This window comes from Argopecten irradians, chromosome 3 (genome assembly GCF_041381155.1).
Source record: "Argopecten irradians isolate NY chromosome 3, Ai_NY, whole genome shotgun sequence".
Lineage (NCBI taxonomy): Eukaryota > Metazoa > Mollusca > Bivalvia > Pectinida > Pectinidae > Argopecten > Argopecten irradians.
In genome coordinates this window covers 34,019,172-34,045,509 of record NC_091136.1, presented here as the reverse complement: position 1 = coordinate 34,045,509, position 26,338 = coordinate 34,019,172, and the positions used below count along the sequence as shown (strand labels likewise).

At 37.5% G+C, this 26,338-nt stretch overlaps 2 protein-coding genes across 2 annotated transcripts in view; one reads left to right on the top strand and one right to left on the bottom strand.

Annotated features, from left to right (window-relative positions):
• Nucleotides 1-8,222, bottom strand: part of LOC138319642 (UDP-GalNAc:beta-1,3-N-acetylgalactosaminyltransferase 2-like) — a 247,000-nt gene extending 238,778 nt beyond the window's left edge. Inside the window, exons 1-4 of the mRNA XM_069262791.1 lie at nucleotides 7,780-8,222; nucleotides 6,950-7,109; nucleotides 6,575-6,675; nucleotides 4,168-4,253 (exon numbers count right to left, since the gene is read on the bottom strand). Coding sequence (XP_069118892.1) covers nucleotides 4,168-4,253; nucleotides 6,575-6,675; nucleotides 6,950-7,109; nucleotides 7,780-7,963 — 531 coding nt within the window. The 5' untranslated portion in view covers nucleotides 7,964-8,222. The remainder of the gene's footprint in view (nucleotides 1-4,167; nucleotides 4,254-6,574; nucleotides 6,676-6,949; nucleotides 7,110-7,779) is intronic.
• A 7,752-nt stretch (nucleotides 8,223-15,974) lies between these two features.
• Nucleotides 15,975-26,338, top strand: LOC138318327 (acetylcholine receptor subunit beta-like; the record flags this gene model as incomplete). The annotated part of the gene is made up of 5 exons (XM_069260600.1): nucleotides 15,975-16,226; nucleotides 17,181-17,225; nucleotides 17,597-17,709; nucleotides 23,071-23,618; nucleotides 24,033-26,338. Coding segments are annotated over 5 exons (1,410 nt in total), but the record flags the coding sequence as incomplete, so codon positions are not given.

Here is a 26,338-nt window from a genome sequence, read left to right as displayed (position 1 = left end):
CAACCTTTATCAATACATCCCTGCACCTCACCTAATATCTATATATACAACATACCCTCTCCACTCCAACCTCTATCAATCCCTCCCTTCACCTCACCCAATATCTATATATATATATATACAACATACCCTCTCCACTCCAACCTCTATCAATCCCTCCCTTCACCTCACCAAATATCTATATATACAACATACCCTCTCCACTCCAACCTCTATCAATCCCTCCCTTCACCTCACCCAATATCTATATATACAACATACCCTCTCCACTCCAACCTCTATCAATCCCTCCCTGCACCTCACCTAATATCTATATATACAACATACCCTCTCCACTCCAAACCTCTATCAATCCCTCCGTTCACCTCACCCAATATCTATATATACAACATACCCTCTCCACTCCAACCTTTATCAATACATCCCTGCACCTCACCTAATATCTATATATACAACATACCCTCTCCACTCCAACCTCTATCAATCCCTCCCTTCACCTCACCCAATATCTATATATATACAACATACCCTCTCCACTCCAACCTCTATCAATCCCTCCCTTCACCTCACCAATATCTATATATACAACACACCCTCTCTCACTCCAACCTCTATCAATCCCTCCCTTCACATCACCCAATATCTATATATACAACATACTCTTCCTTTCCACCCTCTATCAATCCCTCCTTCACCACCACAAATACTATATATATACAACATACCCTCTCCACTCCAATCCTCTATCAATCCTCCCTTCACCTCACCATATATCTATATATATAAACATACCCTCTCCACTCCAACCTTATCAATCCTCCCTGCACCTCTACCAATATCTATATATACAACATACCCTCTCCACTCCAACCTCTATCAATCCCTCCCTTCACCTCACCCAATATCTATATATACAACATACCCTCTCCACTCCACCCTCTATTAATCCCTCCATTCACCTCACCCAATATCCATATATACAACATACCCTCTCCACTCCAACCTCTATCAATCCCTCCCTGCACCTCACCTAATATCTATATATACAACATACCCTCTCCACTCCAACCTCTATCAATCCCTCCCTTCACCTCACCCAATATCTATATATATATACAACATACCCTCTCCACTCCAACCTCTATCAATCCCTCCCTTCACCTCACCCAATATCTATATATACAACATACCCTCTCCACTCCAACCTCTATCAATCCCTCCGTTCACCTCACCCAATATCTATATATACAACATACCCTCTCCACTCCAACCTCTATCAATCGCTCCCTTCACCTCACCCAATATCTATATATACAACATACCCTCTCCACTCCAACCTCTATCAATCCCTCCCTTCACCTCACCCAATATCTATCTATACAACATACCCTCTCCACTCCAATCTCTATCAATTCCCTCCCTTCACCTCACCCAATATCCTTCGGTGGCTTAGTGTTTAAGATGTTCCAATATTACCACAAGACCTTCATGTATGAAGTTGCAAGTTCAAATCCAAAAAAGGGCAGTTTCCAGGTACTGACTGCTGGTCAGTGTTTCTATATTCATCCATGCCTCCTTCCCACCACCACCTCTGCTTCACTTTATTCAATATTAACAGATCCCAAACCCTCTCTTCACATCTCTTTATATAATTCCCTTTCTCCATATTTTCTTCTTCATTGTATATTTCCATCCATCTACCTTTTCTTTTTACTCCTTCCTCTATTTCATTCCCCTATCCTTGTGCTATGCATCTAACATCCACTCTATCAACAAACCTGACAAAAGGGAGGTAACTCTAGAAATGTGTAGATTCCTGATGTAATGGGTGTCCAATTAAAAATCTATTTAATATCTTTTTTGTGGTATTAAATAGTCATTTCTATTACACTTTTCGCAGTGAAATATAAGGTTTTATGGTGAAAATATAAGTGATATTATCACTTTTGATATTTTCAGTCGCTTTTGCCCAATCATAATGCAGCATTGACAGTGAAAATATCATTTTAATTGTTACGGCATTAGTTTGTGAACAAAAATGACATCATATCTTTGTGTAGAAATATGATATGCTACCAAAAATATGACATGATAATTGAAATAAATAACTCTAAAATACAATGGGGGAATTACCTTTGGCGTAACTAGTAGTAATGGTCTTCTGTAAATTGAAGCAAGAAAACAAATGTATTAAATAGAATGTTCCTTGTTTCATGATGAATACCAGTAATAATTCATCTCATGAGGTGGTAACATTAATATTTTTCACTTGTGCTTCGCACTCATGAAAAATATCAAAGTTTCCACCTCATTCGATGAAATATAACTGGTATGTATCAAGAAACAAGGACTATCCTCTATATACTTACCAGCGATATTGTTTCTATATATATTAATTGCTAATTCTTTAATGCGACTGGTTGGTTGATTGGGCTTACCATCCTATTTAAAAACAACTACGGTCATTTATATACAAGTGGCCCAGAGGGCCTGTATCGCTCATCTAGCTGGTTGATTTAGTAATTATCATAAGAAACTCTTACCATTTGAAATAGCACACTTGAAAAATGGCCCCACTACCATTTGACGATTTTGAATCCCACTTCATAAGGATGCTACCATTGCAATATGAGTCCTATCCAATGTTTATATTTTGAGAAGAAGTTATTTTAATGGAAATAGCCAAATCGACACTTTTGGCGATGAAATGCACCCCCTCAGGCTCCCGAGTGTCAACCCCACACTTTGTACAATTTTAAATCCCCGCCTCATAAGGATGTTAACAATGCATTACGTGTGAAATCTAATGCTTACTTTCAGAGGAGATGTACTTTGTTTATTATAATATAAAAATGGCCAAATTGATCCTTTTGGCACTGCCCCTCAGACCCCCTGGGGGTTAGCCCCATCATTTGTACAATTTTGAATCCCCACCCCATAAGGATGTTACCAATGCAATATGAGTGCTATCCAAAGATTAATTTCAGAGAATAAGTCATTTATATGAAAATAGTTTATGACCTTTTGGCCACGCCCCTCGGCCCCCAGGGGTTCAGCTCCAGAATTTGTACAATTTTACATCCCGTCCCCTTGGACGTTACCATGCAATGCAATATGAGTGATATCCAATTCTTAGTTTCAGATAAGAAGTCTTTTATATGGAAATAGTCCAATTGACCCTTTTGACACCGTCTCTCAGGCCTCAGCGGGGTCAGCCCCATCATTTGTACAATTTTGAATCCCCACCCTACCATTGCATAAAGAGTGCTATCCCATGCTTAGTTGCAAAGAAAAACTCTTTTATATTGAAATAGCCATATTGACCCCTTTTGGCCCGGCTCCTCAGGCCCTTATGAGGTCAGCCCAACCATTTGTACAATTTTCAGTCAGTACTCCATAAGGATGTTACCAGTCAAATTTTGTTTAATTCCGACCAGCAGTCATGTGTAAATGACAGCTAGGTAATGTCTTGAGATGCTGTAATATATTTTTGTTGTAATAATGTTTGTTGTGGAACTCTTGCCCTTTTTTATAATTTTGTTTGTTTGTTTGTTTGATTTATTAACGTCCTATTAACAGCTATGGTCATGTAAGGACGGCCTCCCATGTATGCGTAGTGTTGAGTGTATGTTGTGCGAGGTGCGTGTTTTGGGAGACTGCGGTATATTCGTGTTGTGTCTTCTTGTATAGTGGAACTATTGCCCTTTTTATAGTGCTATATCACTGAAGCATGCCGCCGAAGACCAAGCAACACACCCCACCCGGTCACATTATACTGACAATGGGCGAACCAGTCGTCCCACTCCCTGTATGCTGAGCGCTAAGCAGGAGCAGAAACTACCACTTTTATAGACTTTGGTGTGTCTCGGCCAGGGGACAGAACCCAGAGCCTTCCTCACAGGGGCGAACGCTCAACTCAAGGCCAAAAGTGAGGCGATGCCAAGGGAGGCATTAGGAAAGATAAAGTCAGTTAGGAAGAAGAGAAAAGATAAGATCCTAAATTTAGTCGCCTTTTACGATCATGCAATAGGGGCAGCAGGTACAATTCTAACACCCTACCTGAAGGGCCACTTTTTATAATGCTACCTCATTGAAACATTCCCTCAAACATGATGAACAAGACAATGTAAATAGTAAAATAGAAATAGCAGATAGGACATGACTCACCTTGAAGTGTAACACCTGGCTAGGTTTTCTTTGTCCAGAAACAGTTACCTTTTCTGTTGTTACAACCTGGATATCTTCCTTTTTTACTGGAAAATTCAAAGAGTTCATTTTTTTAGCTTGTTTAGTTTTGTTTGTATTTCATTTGATGTCATACAGACCACTATAAGAATTATGTGTCAGGTTTTGGTGGTAGAGAAAATCTGAATTCCCAGAGTAAAACCACCACCCTACGCACAGTACCTCATATCCGCAAAATTCTGATAGAACAATATAAGTGAAGTGCAATTATAATACAGTCAAATCTGTCTATAACGACCACTGAAGGGGAGACAGAAAAATAGTCACTATAGATAGGTTACCAGTGATTTCTCTCCTTATATAACTGGGGTCAGTAAACAACCCCATTCGCAATGCCAAACCCTATTGTTTTTTTTCGAATTACAATGAAAAATTCCCAAATCTGAAACTGTCTTCCCTTCCCTCATTGTTTAACTTAAAAACAAACTACTCTGAAGCTGTTGTGATGGTCTTCATCTTTTAAATTGATAAAATGAAACAGTTAACTGTTTAACAATATCTATGTTCAGAAATGGGTAACTTTTTCCAAAAACTATTCTTTTTGCAATTGAAAATTCCCAACAAGCTAGCCAGTATATATACAACAGAATTTATATATCAATGCAAAACAGACCTGCTATTGGATATTTATATATTTATTACCATGCATTATTTAAGAACTAATATGTGTCAATATATTTCCGTAATTTGAGTTCGTTTTATTTTATAATGTGTGGATAGGGTTTTCAAATGCAATCAGAAGTTTCGATCATAACAAAATCCACTTGTTTTGATACATAGTAACGTAGATTTGTTCAGTTATGAACATAATCATTACCTAATTACTGACTTGACATGGCTTGGAATTATCTGTGCAAGATTGATTTCAGACAATGTATGTGTGTAATATTTCTACAACACATTCTCGCTGGCAAGTCATATGTAATGTTGCCGTGTAACCAGTTTTGATGTATTAATCTTGGGAAATGAAAGATCGATTCGGAGGCGTTTTCTCACAATATATAGCTTCAAAACTATCAAAATCACAATGCAGGTACACATGTTAACTTTCAGTAGCATTTCTACCAAGTTATGGGTCCGTGTTTTATTGATAAACACATGGAAAATACCCGGGTAACATAATGGGCAATAATCTGACTGACTCTAATCATAAAGAAATCGAACGTAAATATACAGACCTTATTTGAAATAGGTTAAAGAGACAATTTGATCTAAGATCAAGAGTACATCGAAACTTGCACATATTTTGGATACAAACCAGTTCTAATGGAAATTAGATTAGTTAGTTTAACTGTGATATGTCAGAAAAGCCCACTGTAGTCAAATGTATGTGAACTGTTCAATGGCCATTACAAATAGCCTTGTATGCCGAACCCTGACCCTTGCCTATGTTGTAAAGATTTTTTTGTCTAGAACTCAAAACGCTCTTACAGTTGTGTTAACATTATTAGATGCATGTTATTGTCTAAAAATAATTTCATCAACTCCTCAGTGGTTATGTATTGCTTTTGTTTCACGTGCATGACTTTGACTATAGGGCTAGGGTACAGCGTACATGTTGTACCTGCTTAATCGTATTGATCAACGATTTGGAATTTCAATGATATTAATTAAAATACTTAACAATGTTGTGGAATTGGTCACTATTTCTTGTCGTATGTTTCATAAGGATTGTGGAATAATACATTCATATCATATTTTGCTTCGTGGTTATGTAACGAATTAGCCTCACTGAATTGTCCCTTTAAGTACAGGCCATTTCTTAGTAATAACACAATGCTAAATACGGACAATGAATAATGGAACACAATAAATAAATCAGCACGTTTTATTTTGCCTACCATTTCATCAGAGTTATGGCTTAAAAATCACACTTTACCAGTGATTTTTTTGAGCACATGGCGTTCGCGACCAAACTCATGATTTCAGTCTTTGATAGGCATAAACGGTCGTTAAAACTCCCATCCTACAGGCAGTTGTTACAGCAGGTTTGACTGTAGAATGCTAGATATATTACTATCTAGTAGAAGAATTTAACAGTTAAGGTACATTACATATTCAATTCCTTTGGAGTTCCAGTCCTGACCAAGAATCAAACTGTAGTTGTCTCAGGTGTGATCAACCAACAGCTCTGAATCCCCTGATAATAGTCCATAACTGCAGTTCTTTAATTAACTCATTTTTCTCAATGGCCCCTCAGTATTATGTACCATGCATATTATTACATTGTCCAAACATATCATGGCAGCATATATTCACTCAAATCATATCAGTTTTAATCTAGATGTAGCAGGGGTATTCAGAAATTGACATACAAAATTCCACCCACCTGGTTCAGTTACCAACCATTCTCTACAGCAGTACTGGTCTTCTCTAGCTTCAGGATGAAGGTCACAGTCAGTGTCACCGACCACAAACCAGCCATGACCTCTGTGAAATAGGTCAAATATATATCTATAACAGTGTCACAGACCACAAACCAGCTGTGACCCCTGTTAAATAGTTAAAATTTAACAATTCAATTTAGCTGGTTAAGAAAATTTACTGATATGGTATAAGAACAGGTACATGCATGGCGAATGCTATACAACTGTATAACCCTGAAGAGGAGCAAATTTTCGACATTGGGTTGAGTAAAAATTAAATCAAAAGATAGAGGACTTATCACTTTCGTTACTTTATCACACTTCCAGTTCCCCTATACCTTTCATTTCCATTGAGTTCCTTCAGCCAGGTTTCTCTGATAGTAGCTCGAGCCTCAAAGTGATCCCTTGACGAGAGGATTCCCACTGCCAAATCAAAATAAGGTTTCCCACTTAGATCCCCCGGCTGGTCAGGCCACTGGCAATATCTACTGTCAAATACTACAATAATGACAGACAAATCAGGTCATTGGCATTAATATATATCTGTTTTATGAAGCAATACCCAAGTTCTTCCAACTATTAACAAAACATGTAAGATCATCTTGTATGTATGACCAGACTTTTATGCTATATGTATATAATTATATATATATATATATTATATAAGAAATAAAAAACAATAACGACTGACTAGTGAGCGCTTTCGCCACTTCAGACTGTGAAGAGCTCCCTTGAATGGGGCGAAAGCGCTCATTAGTCAGTCGTTATTGTTTTTATGTTTTTATTTCTTATAGATTTCATCCGTAAGTATTTTTCTTTGAATTTATCATATATATATATATATATATATAAAGAGAGAGAGAGAGAGAGAGAGAGAGAGAGAGAGAGAGAAAGAGAGAATTAAAATGTGTCTCTCTACATTTATGGTGCATTTCCCTTGTAAATCACAAAATCAAAATGATGTGAAGCTGAACTAGTAAGACCAGTATTTATAATCGATAGAAACCTTACTGCTATCGTCATAGCAGACGTGTTATCTTACAGCTGTCATATCGGTTTGAAACAAACCCACGTGTGCTGATTGACAGGTAAACGGACATGTGACACTGTCAGTGTATCAATCTGTGTGCTGTAACTGCAATTTACTTGAATGCAATTAAATATTTACCCTTTTTCAGTGATATTACAACGCCATAGTACTGCATGACAAAGGCGATGACAGCAACAACAACTATCGTCAACATCGATCGAAGATTACACATCGTTGACATTTGACGACAGGTGCCCTGGCGCTCCCGCCACGAGAAGGGGAATTCCACGTTTCCACAGCTCGGAGCGCACTCTATAAACATTTAACAGGCCTAGGGGGAGTAACTCATGTGCAATTCTAAAGCACATGCCGTCGAACAAAGCAGACAGGTTCGAAACTCAACGAGCACATATATTTTTTTTTTTTTACTAATATTTTAAGTGTAATTTTTGTAGTTAGTATACTCTCTTGAATATTACAAGTATGAATTGTTTTGTAATTGAAATCGTACGCAAGAATCCGTGTAAACGGATTTCTTTATCTATGTGATGTACATGTACATGTAATTTGACGTTTGTGATTTATCGTACAATGTACCTAATCACAAAGTTTTAATCGGTAACTTTTTTCTGTGCATTAATTCCGCTGTACACTACATCGAACGTAAGTTTGCATATATAGCTTTACGTTTCGTATAGTGATCAGGCTCGGAAGTATATCCACACTAATTATCAATATCCTTAATTTCTAGTGTACAACCGCTTCGAATTTGAAAAAAAAAATAAAAATAAAAATGAAAAATACACAGAATTGATAAAATTAGGGGGGAAAATTGTCCCTCTATGAGTTCCTGCGTATTGCGATATTTTTTTTTTTTCGAAATGTCCGATTTCGCTCTACATTTATAAATTGTATACTCATGATTAATTTGGGGTTGAAATACATTGATTGTGATATTTATAATATGACGATTTTGTGCCAGGTCCCTACATGTACAAATGTATGTTCCAAGAGTGCAATTGTCCGGAGTGAGTAATTTACCCTCACATCTTTGTTGTGACACACACTTTACAACTAAACCCTATTACACTATAGCCATATAACCGTGTTACAACTATGATTTAGTTTCAAAAATTGACCATATTTCTCTTATATATACCAACGAGGCGATACAGAATAGTCAATTGTTCACAGAATCCCAATGGACTAGGCCTTAAGGAGAAGTCGTTGCTTGCTAAGTGTCCGTTTCTGGTTTGGCTATTACAGAAGTATGTAGTATAGGAAACATCACAGCACTATGTATGTAAATCATCAATTTAATGAATGTGTGGGCAGATGATATGGAAACTCATCACGTCATGGAAATATTGTGAACGACTTACAAAGTATAAAAAGAATCTTCTGAAAATAAATCAGTAAATGAGGACAAAACATAACTGTAACGATCCGTCAGGTCAATGCCCATGGGAAATAAATATTTCAATTTTATCTCCTATTTAATAGTATACATGAGTGTCCTCATTTCTACCAATATCATAACTCATATTCATTGCATGTTAAGGTCTAATAATAAACCACCAGGGTATACAAGAAAGCTGATAATGCAACAAATCGTTCAGATGTTACGGAAGGCCAGAACTGGAGTGATATACGAACTTAGATCACACGTTCTTCTTTCTTCTTCTTGTTATTTCTTCTTCTCGTTCCCGTTCTCATTTTTTATTTTCTTCTTCAAATGTGAGAATATTGTTTCTTTTATCATTAAAGATCCAGGAATAACCTTTTCCGACTTTGAGTGATAATGTGATACGAGACGTGTCCTCAACTCTTTTCTATCGATCTCTTCTAAATAACTTAGATGTTTCGTTGTAGTATTTATGAGAAATAGGTAGTTTCATAAAATAACCTTGACACTAATTCAAGGTCACAACGGGGTTTTGCATAAAGCGACTTTGTGGTATGATCCTTGGCTGTACAGTTTTGGTGACCAAGTCAAACATTCATCTTTTATGATATGTATGGAGAGACATTTATCAGTTAATATCTTCAACTCATCCTACATTACTGAAAAAAAATTCGCAAACAGTGTTCGACTTATAATTAGTCACAGACCCGATTTAAATGTTTACAGGGGCTTTAAATTCAACTCGTGTCGTTCACATCTCTTTAACAGATCTTCTAATTTCTAGCACATATATTCCGTCTGCCCGCAAGGCATTAAATGAATCTGTGAAACAGGTATAGATGATAATTGATCCGGGTACATCACGTGGACTTAATTGATGGCGCGTGACATGTTCCTCCTGGATTATATATAGATAAGTATGTGGACCAGTGAGCCAAGCCTTTACATGTTATCTAAGTCTATACCCGTCCACAAAGTAACATGTCTTGGTGTTCAGTGCTGTGAATGGTAAGAAAATATGGCGCTTCTTGGACTGGCAGTACTCTGTAAGTACTTTCGTTTTTATATAAAATCTGCTTTAGCGACCACCTCTGTATAAAGACCCCCTACATAATAAGACAATATTCGCAGGGTCACAAATTGGCAATGTCAACACAATTTGACCTGTGTATACAGACCATTTTTCGTTGTCCCTTTTGTGGTCTTTATAGACAAGTTTCCATTCTGTAGTTTTCAAGTATAAAATGCGTGTCGTATGTGGTATACTGTCATTTGGTTTGGTTATAAAAATTCTTTTAATACTGAGAAAGCGATCATTAAACTATCACGTTTTGGTTGCTTAAAATAGAAGTAACATAAGTAAAAACTTCGACCTAATGCAAATACAGATTTAGAAGTCGCTGGTTTAAGGTTTCTTTGATATCCTTAATATCAATAATGCTATGTTCTGGTAGTGGAAACAGGACACAGATTCAAGAGAAAACCCATCAGATCACTAGAACATACATCATATATATGTGCTGTATATTTTGAGATATTCAAAAACGTGTTCATGCCATGTCGGAGTGTGAGTATTACTAAGTACATCAAAATAAAGTAACCTGTTTAATTAACTGTTACTGCATCTTTAAAGATAAGTTTGATTATTGGTCTACAATTTTAAGTCAGTGTTTGCTTTGAAGTTCTTCAGTGTTGAGTATATTTGCATTTTGAACCAATACCAAAGTTTGATTTCTTCGTATTTTATAGAGTTTGATCATTATCCCATATACAGCAACTCATATCCGTTGGTTTCTCACTTTAATTGTAAACGAATCTGAAACATGAAAAATGTGGAATATGATTTAGAGATAGAAGAGAAAAGGTTTAATGAATAAATATGCGAGTTGGACAAGTCAAAAACTACATGACCGATCTTCTGATTTATTTCCTTTTTGAATGTTAGTGGCAGGTGTAACTCACCCCTTGGGTTCGTACCTGCCAGTCAGAAATTGGACTTAGAATTTTCTAATTGCTCGCAGAAAATCTAGCAACCGCAAATAGTTCAAATGGTATATCTATATTTATTTTACTGTCTCTTCCTGGCCTTTTTATTTACATTAAATTACAGTAAGTCATTATTGATATGGTTAGCCCTTATTTGATTATAAATTTTCTTGAAAAAGGTACACATGAAAATATAAAATATTATTATTAGTTTATGAGATAAATATTTAACTTATATTGAGAGTTTAAAAAATAATATTGTAATTTATTCAAGGGAAATCACTCAAATCAAACAGCAATTCTGATATGTTGGAGTTACTTCCCTTTGTTTGAGCTACGGACCTGAAGAGCCTAAGCCTACAGTTCCTTAGTTTATAAATCATTTACAAATATAGCAAGAAGTTAACGCATCATAAAATCAGTATACACCTGTCTTCATCACGATTATCTATAGATAAACAGGGAGTACTATTGTGTATAAATATTAAAAGCACCTAGCTAAAGAATCAGTTTAGTCATAGAGAGATTGATACCGTTCGAACACGGACATATCAAAAATATTATTTGCTGTAAATTACATGGTTATCTCGCTAAATAATTAGTGATGGCAGGAATGTGCCATCATACATCTGGTTTTTGGTTAAATATTCTTTTTATTCCTTAATATGTGTAGCATGAACACAATAATGCGGATTGGAGTTTACAATGCAGATATGCAGATCTATTCAAGGTGATCGATTTTGATGAGATGAGATTCTCGACTTTTAAGTCGAACAAGAATGAACATCGTATCTAGAAATCGTTTTCGTTTTCAGTATAAGCCTTTGTAGTGTATATATTACCTTGAATGCGATCGAATATCTAAAACGATTTTTAAGGAGAAGATCTAATAGAAAATGCCTGCCTTCTAATCCTGTTGACTTTTGTCAATACAATTATTTGAAATTAAAGGGGGGAAAAGTAAAATCATTTAATTGTAAAATACATATCATATTTATGATGATATATATTTCCCTGAAGTTCTAATATTTATTGCAACAGTACTGTTTTTAGTATTTGGCTATGCATTTATCTATAGAAAATTAATGTCAAATTATTACAAATCCTATAGCCCTAGTAGTGAAATTTACTCACAATGAGTGTGTGGAAGATATACAGCTCTACCTACCCAGAAAACACATATCATAATACATTCTATTAGACAAAGTGATGAAAAATATTTATGATTAATCAATACATTATATAGATCTACTCGTGGGTGTCCAGACTTAACGGTGTCAATCTCTCCATGTGGTGTAAACTGATTCTTTAGAAACAGATGATTTTTAATTATTTACATACAATAAAAATCCCTTTTCATCTATAGATAATTGTGAGGGAGACAGGTGTATACTGATTTTATGATGCGTTAACTCTCTTTCTGTAATATTCATCTAAAGGTTTAAAGAGTGCAAAACACTTCTAACCCAAGTGAAGGGAAGTAACTATTACAGATCGCAATGTTGTTTGGTCTAAGATCCGAGTTACTTCCCCGGAATAAATTACAATATTTCTTTTTAATTCTCACTAAAGAGTTTAATTTCAATTATAAAAAACAAATATAAGATTTTATATTTCTATGTGTAAAAAAATATTGAGAAAATTGATAAAATAAAGGATAAAAATTGCAAAACGGTCTTACTATACATATATATATTTACAAAAGCCAAGAAGAGATAGTATGATAAAGGTAAACATAAAGGATGACAAAATCCAATTAGAATTTCTAAGTCCAAAAAAGAAATTTCTAAGTCCTAATTTTTAACTGGCAGGTACGAGCCCAAGGGTAAGTTACACCTGCCACTAAATTATTAAAATCACATAGATTTATGTATTTCATGTGTTCCTTCTTATATACATTTGTGGGACAGCAATTTAATTTGCTCTTCCAAAATCTATATTGGAATGAGATTCTACAAAAAACACTGAATCAAGGAGTAATCAAAAGTAATAGCACAGGCGTTTGGCTCTATAGACATTTTTCTCTCTATATATAGAGAAAAATGTCTGTGGTAGTAGTAGTAAGTGCTTTACTCGGATGTGTCCGGGCACTCTTATCAAAACCCTGTACTGTTGACTATATACACTTGTATGATCATCATTGAACCGGATAATTCGGTGTGTTTTTCTTTGGATAATCCGGATAATCTTACTTGCCTTTATCTTACATGTAACAACTCTGCATCTTGAAATGAAATGTCTGAATACACACGAACACTCTATGCAAAATATATCAACAAATATTATAGTTTAGTTCACTTTTCTTATAAATCCCAGCACAATCAAGCAGGAGCAAAATTAGCGATACAATTGATTACGGGCGAGCCGCACCCTATTACATATTGCCAAAATACATATGTATCAGATACACTACCGTATTTTTGTTATGAGTTTTACTGGCAAACTTAAGTTATTAAACGTTCATCCTTCATATATAGAGGTTTTAATTGTATTACCAACCCACCTCAATGCTGACGCATTCGCTTATTTTTTTGATTTTTTTTAACCCACCCACCCTTCTGACCTGGTACGGGGGATAGGGTAGTAAACCACCATGTGACAACTGGCGGAAACCGCCTTGCTGATCACGGTATCCCCTGTACCAGGTACATAAATGCATTAAAAATAATTGTCAAAATTCAATAAGAAGATATCACAGTGGTTGTTGCCGAAGTTTAAGTAGATCTTGCTGGCATACTTTTCATACTGAATAATAATTATATACATCGTAAAAGATACTAAATGCCAGGGATTAAATGTCTGTCACAACAATATACAAGGCATAGATATATTTAATCTTAATCCGGAATATATTGAAGGGAACTGTATAATTGTGTATATCTTGAACTATTTCTGTACTTATTTTACCTGCGTGTTGCCATGTTTACATGTGTTGACTGTTTCTACCACGAACGTAGCGTTTCTTTGTTAAATATTTACAACAAGAAAAAATATATATCGTAAGATGAATCGTGACTGGTTTTCTAATGTAATAATCAATTATGCCCTAGAGCATTTATACACTTCACTTACTTTATAGCCACAATGAAAAGTTACTTGTACTAATAATAAATCACAGATGGATTTTTCTAATACGTTTAAAGATATTATACCACTGACAAATGGAATGAATACACTATAGAAAAATTAAACCAAATTATTTCCCATCATTTTCCATTTTTAACAACATTGTTCGTAATTCCGTTATGAAAGTGAGACGAATTGTAAATATATCTCAGCTGACATACATTTGTACTTTTAATAGTTTGTTTGTTTGTTTGATTTATCAACTTCCTATTAACAGCTATGGTCATGTAAGGACGGCCTCCCATGTATGCGGTGTGTTGCGTGTATGTTGTGCGAGGTGAGTGTACTGGGAGACTGCGGTATGTTCGTGTTGTGTCTTCTTGTATAGTGGAACTGTTGCCCTTTTTATAGTGCTATATCACTGAAGCATGCCGCCGAAGACACCAAGCAACACACCCCACCCGGTCACATTATACTGACAACGGGCGAACCAGTCGTCCCACTCCCTGTATGCTGAACGCTAAGCAGGAGCAGAAACTACCACTTTTATAGACTTTGGTGTGTCTCGGCCAGGGGACAGAACCCAGAGCCTTCCTCACAGGGGCGAACGCTCAACTCAAGGCCAAAAGTGAGGCGGTGCCAAGGGAGGCATTAGGAAAGATAAAGTCAGTTAGGAAGAAGAGAAAAGATAAGATCCTAAATTTAGTCGCCTTTTACGATCATGCAATAGGGGCAGCAGGAACAATTCTAACGCCCTACCTGCAGGGCCAACTTTTAATAGTGCAATGTGTAACTTGCCTTGAATAACATGTCGGTAATTTAGCATGAAGCCGATAAGACGTTTCATTTTATGAACTATCTGGGCGCAGTAGGCCAAAAGATGATTGTGATAATCACAGTTTAACGAAAATTTCTTGAAAAACAAATTTGTCAAAATTTTATAAAAATTCTGCAGTGTTCCATTCTTTACCTACTTGTCAATATGAAAAAATATATAATCACATATTTTGTAGAAAATGGGGAATGGAAGATTATGGTAATCATCTTTCAAGCAACCAGGGCCAGCTGGTCTGTTCAAGTCTGAACTTAAACGTCTCCACGTCTGGTCTGTTCATTCTTCTTTTTTTCAGGTGTCTTTAAAGGCCCACTACCTTTCCGAATCCGAAATGGTTTTTTTAAATGGGGATGTAAAACGAGTCTGATAAATTTGTAGAGTCGCAAAAGGTATTAACTTAATGTTAATACTACATTTAACATAATCTTATCAACAATTCAATTAAAATAAACTGAATGTCACTTTTTATAGCATGTGTCGTCTTATGTTTCCCACTGTTGGCATAATTACCGCACGTTAGTTAATTATCACTGCGTCATATTGCAATTACAGTGAAATGTGGACGGATTATTATCAGGATTTTTATTCATTTCTGTGGAAAGTTAAATTTGTGAAACATCTAAATGACAGCTTAGAAGAGTTGACATGTTTGCTTGCTAAACAAGCCCTACACATATTTACAGGTAAGGGGTTTTGTTTATGTATTAGTAGGCGATACATAGTGGACAACTGCTAGGTGTATATGTACATGACTGAGCGCACGTGTGTCGATTCACGCGCTTTATGTAGGGGTCGGCAGGCGCAGAGTTCAAACAAAATGGCGTCTGCCCGTCCTTAGAATCGCAATGGGCTGTCTCAGAAACAAATTGAAAAAAATCTTCATTCTTTTAATTTTTTAATCTCAAATGTACATTTTTTAACTTGCATTGTCAGCTTCAACATAGATTACACAAAGCCACTTGCATTTTTCGCTGTTGTAAACTCATCTTAGACCATAGATATATTTTTTTGTTTTTTTTATTGTTTTTTTTTTAACTTTCATTTTTTTTGTGCCGGAAAGATAGTGTGCCTTTAACTTGTATTTTTAAAACTTTTATTATTGTTTTAGTGAGTGCCTCCTTACGTCTCAATGCTCAGGTGCTACCATTAATCAGCGGATCTCCTCCGGCCTACTCCACTGATCTGGAGTCCGAACTCCGGACTGGCTTATTTTCGGAATATGAAGTTCTTCAACGTCCGTCTCAGACTGTCAATGTACAAGTATCCCTCACTCTCCTAACCGTTAACGAGCTGGTAAGACATGTGTTATAAAACCCGCCCTAACAGACGAATTTATAAACGAAGAAACTTCGAATCTCTTAACAGTTCGACAAAAAATAAGATCGGACCCAAATTCACCTAAGGCATGTAGCCCTGTTTAGGTATTTTTTAGATAAATACTTATTCTGATATAATAGTTCCAAAAACAAGTGCACGAGAGACCACCATATCGAGTGCGCCCGAGTACCCGCTGCCGTTCAGAAATGTTCTTGCCGCACGAACGCTCGCCATCCTGAACACGCCTCAGACGTTTCCCGCTCATTTACCGTTTAATGCAATAAACGTAATGTATGGATTGAAGACATTAAAATGTAATAATTGTTTATACAATAGCATATTCAATATTCCAGGTGTTACGATCTTGCACGGTCATTATATCCACAGGAATCTGAGAATTAGTTACAATTTATATCAATAGGGATCCACCAGAGTGCCCACAGACCATTTTTAGACGTCTTAGTTGCCTTGATAAAAAAAATCGGTAAAATCGAGAACCATGTAGAACAAGATTTTACCGATATTTGATCTAGACCCTCAAAAAGTCTAAAAATGGTTTATGGGCACTCTGGTGGTTCTATAATGATATAGGCTGTTACTTATTCTCAGATCCATGTGTCAAAACACAGGACAGAAGAAATAAAGAATTGTATTCGTGATGCCTAATATCAATATTAGCAGAATCACATCTCAAAATGATACAGGTGATTTTTATAAGTAGAATCACATGTCAAAGTGATACAGGTGATTTTTATAAGTAGAATCACATCTCAAAGTGATACAGGTGATTTTTATAAGTAGAATCACATCTCAAAATGATAAAGATGATATTTATTCCAGTATTTATTATATTAAATATGTGTTATGAACAGTACATTATATACTTACCTTACATGAGAGGACAGGTGGAAGTGTATTTTTTCATTTCAGAACATCAAAGACCAAGCGCTATCCATCACCGCCTACTTTACACTTGTAAGTATGCAGATATAAAATTTAAAAGTAAAATGACATTACACCGCCATATTGAAATTTGCTGCTTTTTAAACACTTGTTGTTATTCGTGCGTTTTCATGTCGTATCTCTTATTCCATTGTGTTTTTGTTTTGTTTTTACCGTTCAGTTTTTGTTTTGAAACGATTGTATATTATATATCGACGATTCAGTACAACGAATAGCCCTTTCTATATATTATAGAACTCTATCTGGATATTATTAGAAAAATACTTGGCTTTTATCGAAAGGTCTTATCGGTAGGTTAATGTCTTGATATAGTACACAGACAATCGTGTTAGGTTTCTAAAATCTATCTACAATGTAAGACCTTTCTCCCTTCGCTGAAACAGACATGGATGGATTCGCGTTTGTCTTGGGTATCGAACACGAACTACAGCAACATCATGTTCCTGTTTAGTACGGAGACCTATGTATGGAGGCCCGCTCTCATCATCGACAATGCGTGAGTATAATCTATGTATGGAGGCCCGCTCTCATCATCGACAATGCGTGAGTATAATCTATGTATGGAGGCCCGCTCTCATCATCGACAATGCGTGAGTATAATCTATGTATGGAGGCCCGCTCTCATCATCGACAATGCGTGAGTATAATCTATGTATGGAGGCCCGCTCTCATCATCGACAATGCGTGAGTATAATCTATGTATGGAGGCCCGCTCTCATCATCGACAATGCGTGAGTATAATCTTTGTATGGAGGCCCGCTCTCATCATCGACAATGCGTGAGTATAATCTATTTATGGAGGCCCGCTCTCATCGTCGACACCTGACGTGCGTGAGTATAATCTAGAGTATGGAGACGACGTCTCATCTGTCGACAATGTTTTGAGTGGACGACCTGACGGTTATGGAGTATAATGTTTCTAGGTGGACGACCTGACGGTTATGTCTGTGTATAATGTTTCTAGTGGACGACCTGACGGTTATGTCTGAGTATAATGTTTCTAGGGTGGACGACCTGACGGTTATGTCTGTGTATAATGTTTCTGGTGGAACTGACGGTTATGTAGTGTTAGTTTCTAGGGTGGACGACCTGACGGTTATGTCTGTGTATAATGTTTCTAGAGTGGACGACCTGACGGTTATGTCTGTGTATAATGTTTCTAGGGTGGACGACCTGACGGTTATGTCTGTGTATAATGTTTCTAGAGTGGACGACCTGACGGTTATGTATGTGTTATGTTTCTAGGGTGGACGACCTGACGGTTATGTCTGTGTATAATGTTTCTAGGGTGGACGACCTGACGGTTATGTCTGTGTATAATGTTTCTAGGGTGGACGACCTGACGGTTATGTCTGTGTATAATGTTTCTAGAGTGGACGACCTGACGGTTATGTCTGTGTATAATGTTTCTAGAGTGGACGACCCTGACGGTTATGTCTGTGTATAATGTTTCTAGAGTGGACGACCTGACGGTTATGTCTGTGTATAATGTTTCTAGGGTGGACGACCTGACGGTTATGTCTGTGTATAATGTTTCTAGAGTGGACGACCTGACGGTTATGTCTGTGTATAATGTTTCTAGAGTGGACGACCTGACGGTTATGTCTGTGTATAATGTTTCTAGAGTGGACGACCTGACGGTTATGTCTGTGTATAATGTTTCTAGAGTGGACGACCTGACGGTTATGTCTGTGTATAATGTTTCTAGAGTGGACGACCTGACGGTTATGTCTGTGTATAATGTTTCTAGAGTGGGACGACCTGACGGTTATGTCTGTGTGTTATGTTTCTAGGGTGGACGACCTGACGGTTATGTCTGTGTATAATGTTTCTAGAGTGGACGACCTGACGGTTATGTCTGTGTATAATGTTTCTAGGGTGGACGACCTGACGGTTATGTCTGTGTATAATGTTTCTAGGGCGGACGACCTGACGGTTATGTCTGTGTATAATGTTTCTAGAGTGGACGACCTGACGGTTATGTCTGTGTATAATGTTTCTAGGGTGGACGACCTGACGGTTATGTCTGTGTATAATGTTTCTAGAGTGGACGACCTGACGGTTATGTCTGTGTATAATGTTTCTAGGGTGGACGACCTGACGGTTATGTCTGTGTTATGTTTCTAGGGTGGACGACCTGACGGTTATGTCTGTGTTATGTTTCTAGAGTGGACGACCTGACGGTTATGTCTGTGTATAATGTTTCTAGGGTGGACGACCTGACGGTTATGTCTGTGTATAATGTTTCTAGGGTGGACGACCTGACGGTTATGTCTGTGTATAATGTTTCTAGGGTGGACGACCTGACGGTTATGTCTGTGTATAATGTTTCTAGGGTGGACGACCTGACGGTTATGTCTGTGTATAATGTTTCTAGGGTGGACGACCTGACGGTTATGTCTGTGTATAATGTTTCTAGGGTGGACGACCTGACGGTTATGTCTGTGTATAATGTTTCTAGGGTGGACGACCTGACGGTTATGTCTGTGTTAATGTTTCTAGTGGACGACCTGACGGTTATGTCTGTGTATATGTTTCTAGGGTGGACGACCTGACGGTTATGTCTGTGTATAATGTTTCTCTAGGGCGGACGACCTGACGGTTATGTCTGTGTATTATGTTTCTAGGGCGGACGACCTGACGGTTATGTCTGTGTATAATGTTTCTAGGGTGGACGACCTGACGGTTATGTCTGTGTATAATGTTTCTAGGGCGGACGACCTGACGGTTATGTCTGTGTATTATGTTTCTAGAGTGGACGACCTGACGGTTATGTCTGTGTATAATGTTTCTAGGGTGGACGACCTGACGGTTATGTCTGTGTATAATGTTTCTAGAGTGGGACGACCTGACGGTTATGTCTGTGTATAATGTTTCTAGAGTGGACGACCTGACGGTTATGTCTGTGTATAATGTTTCTAGAGAGGACGACCTGACGGTTATGTCTGTGTATAATGTTTCTAGGATGGACGACCTGACGGTTATGTCTGTGTATAATGTTTCTAGAGTGGACGACCTGACGGTTATGTCTGTGTATAATGTTTCTAGAGTGGACGACCTGACGGTTATGTCTGTGTATAATGTTTCTAGGGTGGACGACCTGACGGTTATGTCTGTGTATAATGTTTCTAGAGTGGACGACCTGACGGTTATGTCTGTGTATAATGTTTCTAGAGTGGACGACCTGACGGTTATGTCTGTGTATAATGTTTTTAGAGTGGACGACCTGACGGTTATGTCTGTGTATAATGTTTCTAGAGTGGACGACCTGACGGTTATGTCTGTGTATAATGTTTCTAGGTGGACGACCTGACGGTTATGTCTGTGTATAATGTTTCTAGAGTGGACGACCTGACGGTTATGTCTGTGTATAATGTTTCTAGGGTGGACGACCTGACGGTTATGTCTGTGTATAATGTTTCTAGGGTGGACGACCTGACGGTTATGTCTGTGTATAATGTTTCTAGAGTGGACGACCTGACGGTTATGTCTGTGTATAATGTTTCTAGAGTGGACGACCTGACGGTTATGTCTGTGTATAATGTTTCTAGAGTGGACGACCTGACGGTTATGTCTGTGTATTATGTTTCTAGGGTGGACGACCTGACGGTTATGTCTGTGTATAATGTTTCTAGAGTGGACGACCTGACGGTTATGTCTGTGTATAATGTTTCTAGAGTGGACGACCTGACGGTTATGTCTGTGTATAATGTTTTAGAGTGGACGACCTGACGGTTATGTCTGTGTATAATGTTTCTAGAGTGGACGACCTGACGGTTATGTCTGTGTATAATGTTTCTAGAGTGTACGACCTGACGGTTATGTCTGTGTATATTGTTTCTAGGACGACCTGACGGTTATGTCTGTGTATTATGTTTCTAGAGTGGACGACCTGACGGTTATGTCTGTGTATAATGTTTCTAGAGTGGACGACCTGACGGTTATGTCTGTGTATAATGTTTCTAGAGTGGACGACCTGACGGTTATGTCTGTGTATAATGTTTTTCTAGGTGGACGACCTGACGGTTATGTCTGTGTATAATGTTTCTAGAGTGGACGACCTGACGGTTATGTCTGTGTATAATGTTTCTAGAGTGGACGACCTGACGGTTATGTCTGTGTATAATGTTTCTAGAGTGGACGACCTGACGGTTATGTCTGTGTATAATGTTTCTAGAGTGGACGACCTGACGGTTATGTCTGTGTATAATGTTTCTAGAGTGGACGACCTGACGGTTATGTCTGTGTATAATGTTTCTAGAGTGGACGACCTGACGGTTATTGTAAATGTTTCTATGTCGGTGTGTATAATGTTTCTAGAGTGGACGACCTGACGGTTATGTCTGTGTATAATGTTTCTAGGGTGGACGACCTGACGGTTATGTCTGTATAATGTTTTTCTAGAGTGGACGACCTGACGGTTATGTCTGTGTATAATGTTTCTAGAGTGGACGACCTGACGGTTATGTCTGTGTATTATGTTTCTAGGGTGGACGACCTGACGGTTATGTCTGTGTATAATGTTTCTAGGGTGGACGACCTGACGTTATGTCTGTGTATATGTTTTAGAGGTGGACGACCTGACGGTTATGTCTGTGTATATTGTTTCTTAGGGTGGACGACCTACGCTTATGTCTGTGTTATGTTTCTAGGGTGGACGACCTGACGTTTATGTCTGTATTATGTTTCTAGAGTGAACGACCTGACGGTTATGTCTGTGTATATGTTTCTAGGGTGGACGACCTGACGGTTATGTCTGTATTATGTTTCTAGGCGGACGACCTGACGGTTATGTCTGTGTATTATGTTTCTAGATGGACGACCTGACGGTTATGTCTGTGTATTACGTTTCTAGAGTGGACGACCTGACGGTTATGTCTGTGTATAATGTTTCTAGAGTGGACGACCTGACGGTTATGTCTGTGTATAATGTTTCTAGAGTGCGACGACCTGACGGTTATGTCTGTATATATGTTTTCTAGAGTGGACGACCTGACGGTTATGTCTGTGTATAATGTTTCTAGAGTGGACGACCTGACGGTTATGTCTGTGTATTATGTTTCTAGAAGGACGACCTGACGGTTATGTCTGTGTTAATGTTTCTAGAGTGGACGACCTGACGGTTATGTCTGTGTATAATGTTTCTAGAGTGGACGACCTGACGGTTATGTCTGTGTATATGTTTCTAGGGTGGACGACCTGACGGTTATGTCTGTGTATTATGTTTCTAGGGTGGACGACCTGACGGTTATGTCTGTGTATAATGTTTCTAGGGCGGACGACCTGACGGTTATGTCTGTGTATAATGTTTCTAGAGTGGACGACTGACGGTTATGTCTGTGTATATGTATGTTTCTAGAGTGGACGACCTGACGGTTATGTCTGTGTTAATGTTTCTAGAGTGGACGACCTGACGGTTATGTCTGTGTATAATGTTTCTAGAGGTGGACGACCTGACGGTTATGTCTGTGTATAATGTTTCTAGAGTGGACGACCTGACGGTTATGTCTGTGTATAATGTTTCTAGAGTGGACGACCTGACGGTTATGTCTGTGTATAATGTTTCTAGAGTGGACGACCTGACGGTTATGTCTGTGTTTTGTTTCTAGAGTGGACGACCTGTCGGTTATTTATATATGTACTATGTTTCTAGAGTGGACGACCTGACGGTTATTTATATATGTACTATGTTTCTAGAGTGGACGACCTGACGGTTATGTCTTTGTTTTGTTTCTAGAGTGGACGACCTGGCCCTTATGTCTGTGTTATGTATCTAGGATGGACGATCTGAGCCGTATGTCTGTATTATGTTTATAGGGTGGACGACCTGACCCTTATGTCTGTTTTATGTTTCTAGAGTGGACGACCTGACGGTTATGAGTGATAAGAACATACCTATCCGGATCACATCCTTCGGTAGACTGCACTGGAACCCGGCCGGGGTCTACACTGTGGCCTGTGACTCGGACATCACTTTTTATCCCCTGGACATTCAGACCTGCACACTGTCCGTCAGCTCGTGGGCGTACACAGACAACGAGATTGACCTCGATTACGACACTGACCATAGCAACGGCATCGACATCAGTTCATACAGTCAGAACGGTGAATGGGATCTAGTCTCCACCTACGTACAGGAGCAAGTCAAGGCCAAGACCAGAGGATCACAATCCTTCTCCAACGTCAAGTTCTTTATCGTACTGAGGCGCAAACCGCTCTTCCATTTACTCAACACGATCTTCCCAGTAGCATTGATGGCTTTCCTGAGTGCGATGGTCTTTAAGCTGCCTCCGGATTCCGGAGAGAAGATGGGGTTCTCTTTGACTGTCTTGCTGGCGTATGCCGTGTATCTGACCTTGATCTCCGACAACATCCCCAGTACATCTGTATCCGTCTGCTACCTTTGTGAGTATTTATGTTTTACTATCATTTTGGTTCAAGGACAATGTTACATGATTGTTGGCATTTTATTTTGTTCTGTGTGGGCTACAAGACCTTTAAATAACTTCAGAACTTTAAAGTTAAAAACAATTTTATAAAGACAGTTCCCTTCGTATTTGTGCTCAATTTTCGTTCTCCACTACTGAATGCACATTTTCGGAGACCCATCTTTTATGGTTACGTTTTTCTATTATTTCCATTTTATCTTCACACTTTCTCTCCCATAATAAACCATTTGACAAAACTGACCTGAAAACATGTACTTGTAATATAGAATATTATACCGATTATGACATCATTCGTTGCTGTTATACATATCAGATTATTACATATTGCATGATTTTGACCATTTATCTCATTTATTCTGCTGATTTACAGCGATATACCTGGCGATGATCCTTGGCTTCGGCTCCATTGCTGTGATCTGCACGATCCTGGTACTGAATCTCCACCACCGATCCAATGAGAAGGAACCCATTCCGATGTGGCTGAAGACGTTCATCTTCAACATTGTTGCTAAGGTCGTCTGCTGGAAAGGCCACTGCTGTTGTCGCAGACGAAGTGTCGGTCCTTCTACCAACAACAATCCCAGCGTACACTCTACCCCAGTGAAGCATACCGACCCGGAAAGCAACAAAAAGGTCGTGCCTGATCCAGAAGTTTTAAACGAAAATGACGACGACTTTGATGAAGTAGAAGATGTCACATGGCAAGACATTGCTGGGATTTTGGACAAATTCTTCTTTTTCGTCTACATGGTTTCCGTTGGCCTGTCCACTATCGTCATATTCTCACTGTTGATGAACAATTATATGGAGGAAGTCTATTAAAATATGACAAACAAAATCATATTTTGGATGACAGTGATGTCTTTCAATGGGTGAAAGTATTTGACAAATTACAAAAAAGAAATGTTACAAACTATACGATATTTTTCATATGTTATGTTAAATCAACTCCTTTTCACATAGACGGATTCTCGATAAAAGTAAATCATCATAATCCCCCAATTCAGTGAAATATTTTGTCATTATATTTTTTGCTAGCGAAAACATTTCTTTGAAAAATCGTTCAACTGCCACAGGTAGTACCATAAGTCACATATTTAATCTTTCCTGGCTCGTAATGTTGGCTGACAAACGCTTTGACGATAGATGACATTGTTAAATATTTCCTTGTTATAGTATAGTTGTATACTAGTATGTTACGTGCAATAAATGTAAGGATTCTTAATATTAACTCTTGCTTTGTAATTGTTTAATATTGCATGTTTTTGGGGAAAAGGCCCGATAAAAATACATTCCAGTACATTAAACCATAATAAGTAAACGGGGAAAAAAGGAAGACGGTGCCAGGTAAATTATATGTAAACATTTGTGCAAATTATTCTTTTATTTTTGCAATTGTCTGAAAAAAAAGTAATTTTGAATAATGTATGAACTCCATCAATATAAAAATCCCATTGTTTCCTACACATGAGAAAGACAAAAGAGGTAGTTGTTATCTTAATGTTAAATAATTAATCACTCGTGTTAGTACGGATACAAGCGAATAGTTTGTTTACAACTGACGTAAGCTATTCCTTCGTTAGCTTACTTAGGAGCTTAGGAAATTAAAAATATATATATACAAAAATAACGTATCAACGATAGTAAGTTGATAACACATGTTATGATGGTTTTAATTATTTAATCCTCACCGAATGACACAGGGGCTGGATGTAGCGTTTCTATATACTGTCGGTTCACGCTGATTTTGGGTAAGTGTTATTGAGAATTCGGGTCGAATTTATGAATCGTTACCTTAAGAATTTGTGGTTAATTTTTGTGTTTCAGTATGATATTTGTGCCTAATATAATGCTCCTCATGAAACTTATTAATATCGAGGCTCTCTCATATGAAAACAAAATGTCAATCAACCTCTAGTCTTTATACCCTTTTTACGCCTTCTGATTTCTTATCTGGGCAAATGATGCACTAATACATTATAACAAGATTCTATAGGCTATCTGTGATATATTACATCATTTAGATTTTGTATCAATTGTACGCGTTAACTGTTACACTGTTGTGGACAATACAATAGTTGTTTGATATGTATCATGTATATTTACATCTTCCATCTGTGTGCAATAGTTTGTCGGGAAAGAGTTGTAAATAGGATTTGTTTATTTTTATAAGAATTATAATGTAATGCCATATTATCATAGTAGTCCAGTGATTGTACTAATCTTCATAATGACATTAACAATTTAGGCGTGCAAAGATGCTATTTTTGGAAGTTCAACTGTGAAAGGAAAAATAAGTTATGTTGTGATTTTTTTTAATTCAATTGATATTTAAATTAGAATGAATGTTCTTTATCGGTATAAAGAGCACATATTAATAAACGTGTATATGCTATCTCCGCGAAATATTTTGGTTAAAGCATAAGAAACTGGTCGTAAATTATAAATCACCTAGATTAAGATATTTTTACTTTAAAATTAATCCTTAATGTAACCGTTTATCAAAAAAGTTCGCATTTTCTTAATTAAGTATGTTTAGTACAAGGAAGTGTGGGTAAAACAATCATCAATTAAACTGTTACCATAACAGTAACTAATGGAGTTCACACAGAGAACTACAACACAATAACAGAAGGGAAACAATGCGTGCTAAGCTCAGGGGAAATAGTTATTGGA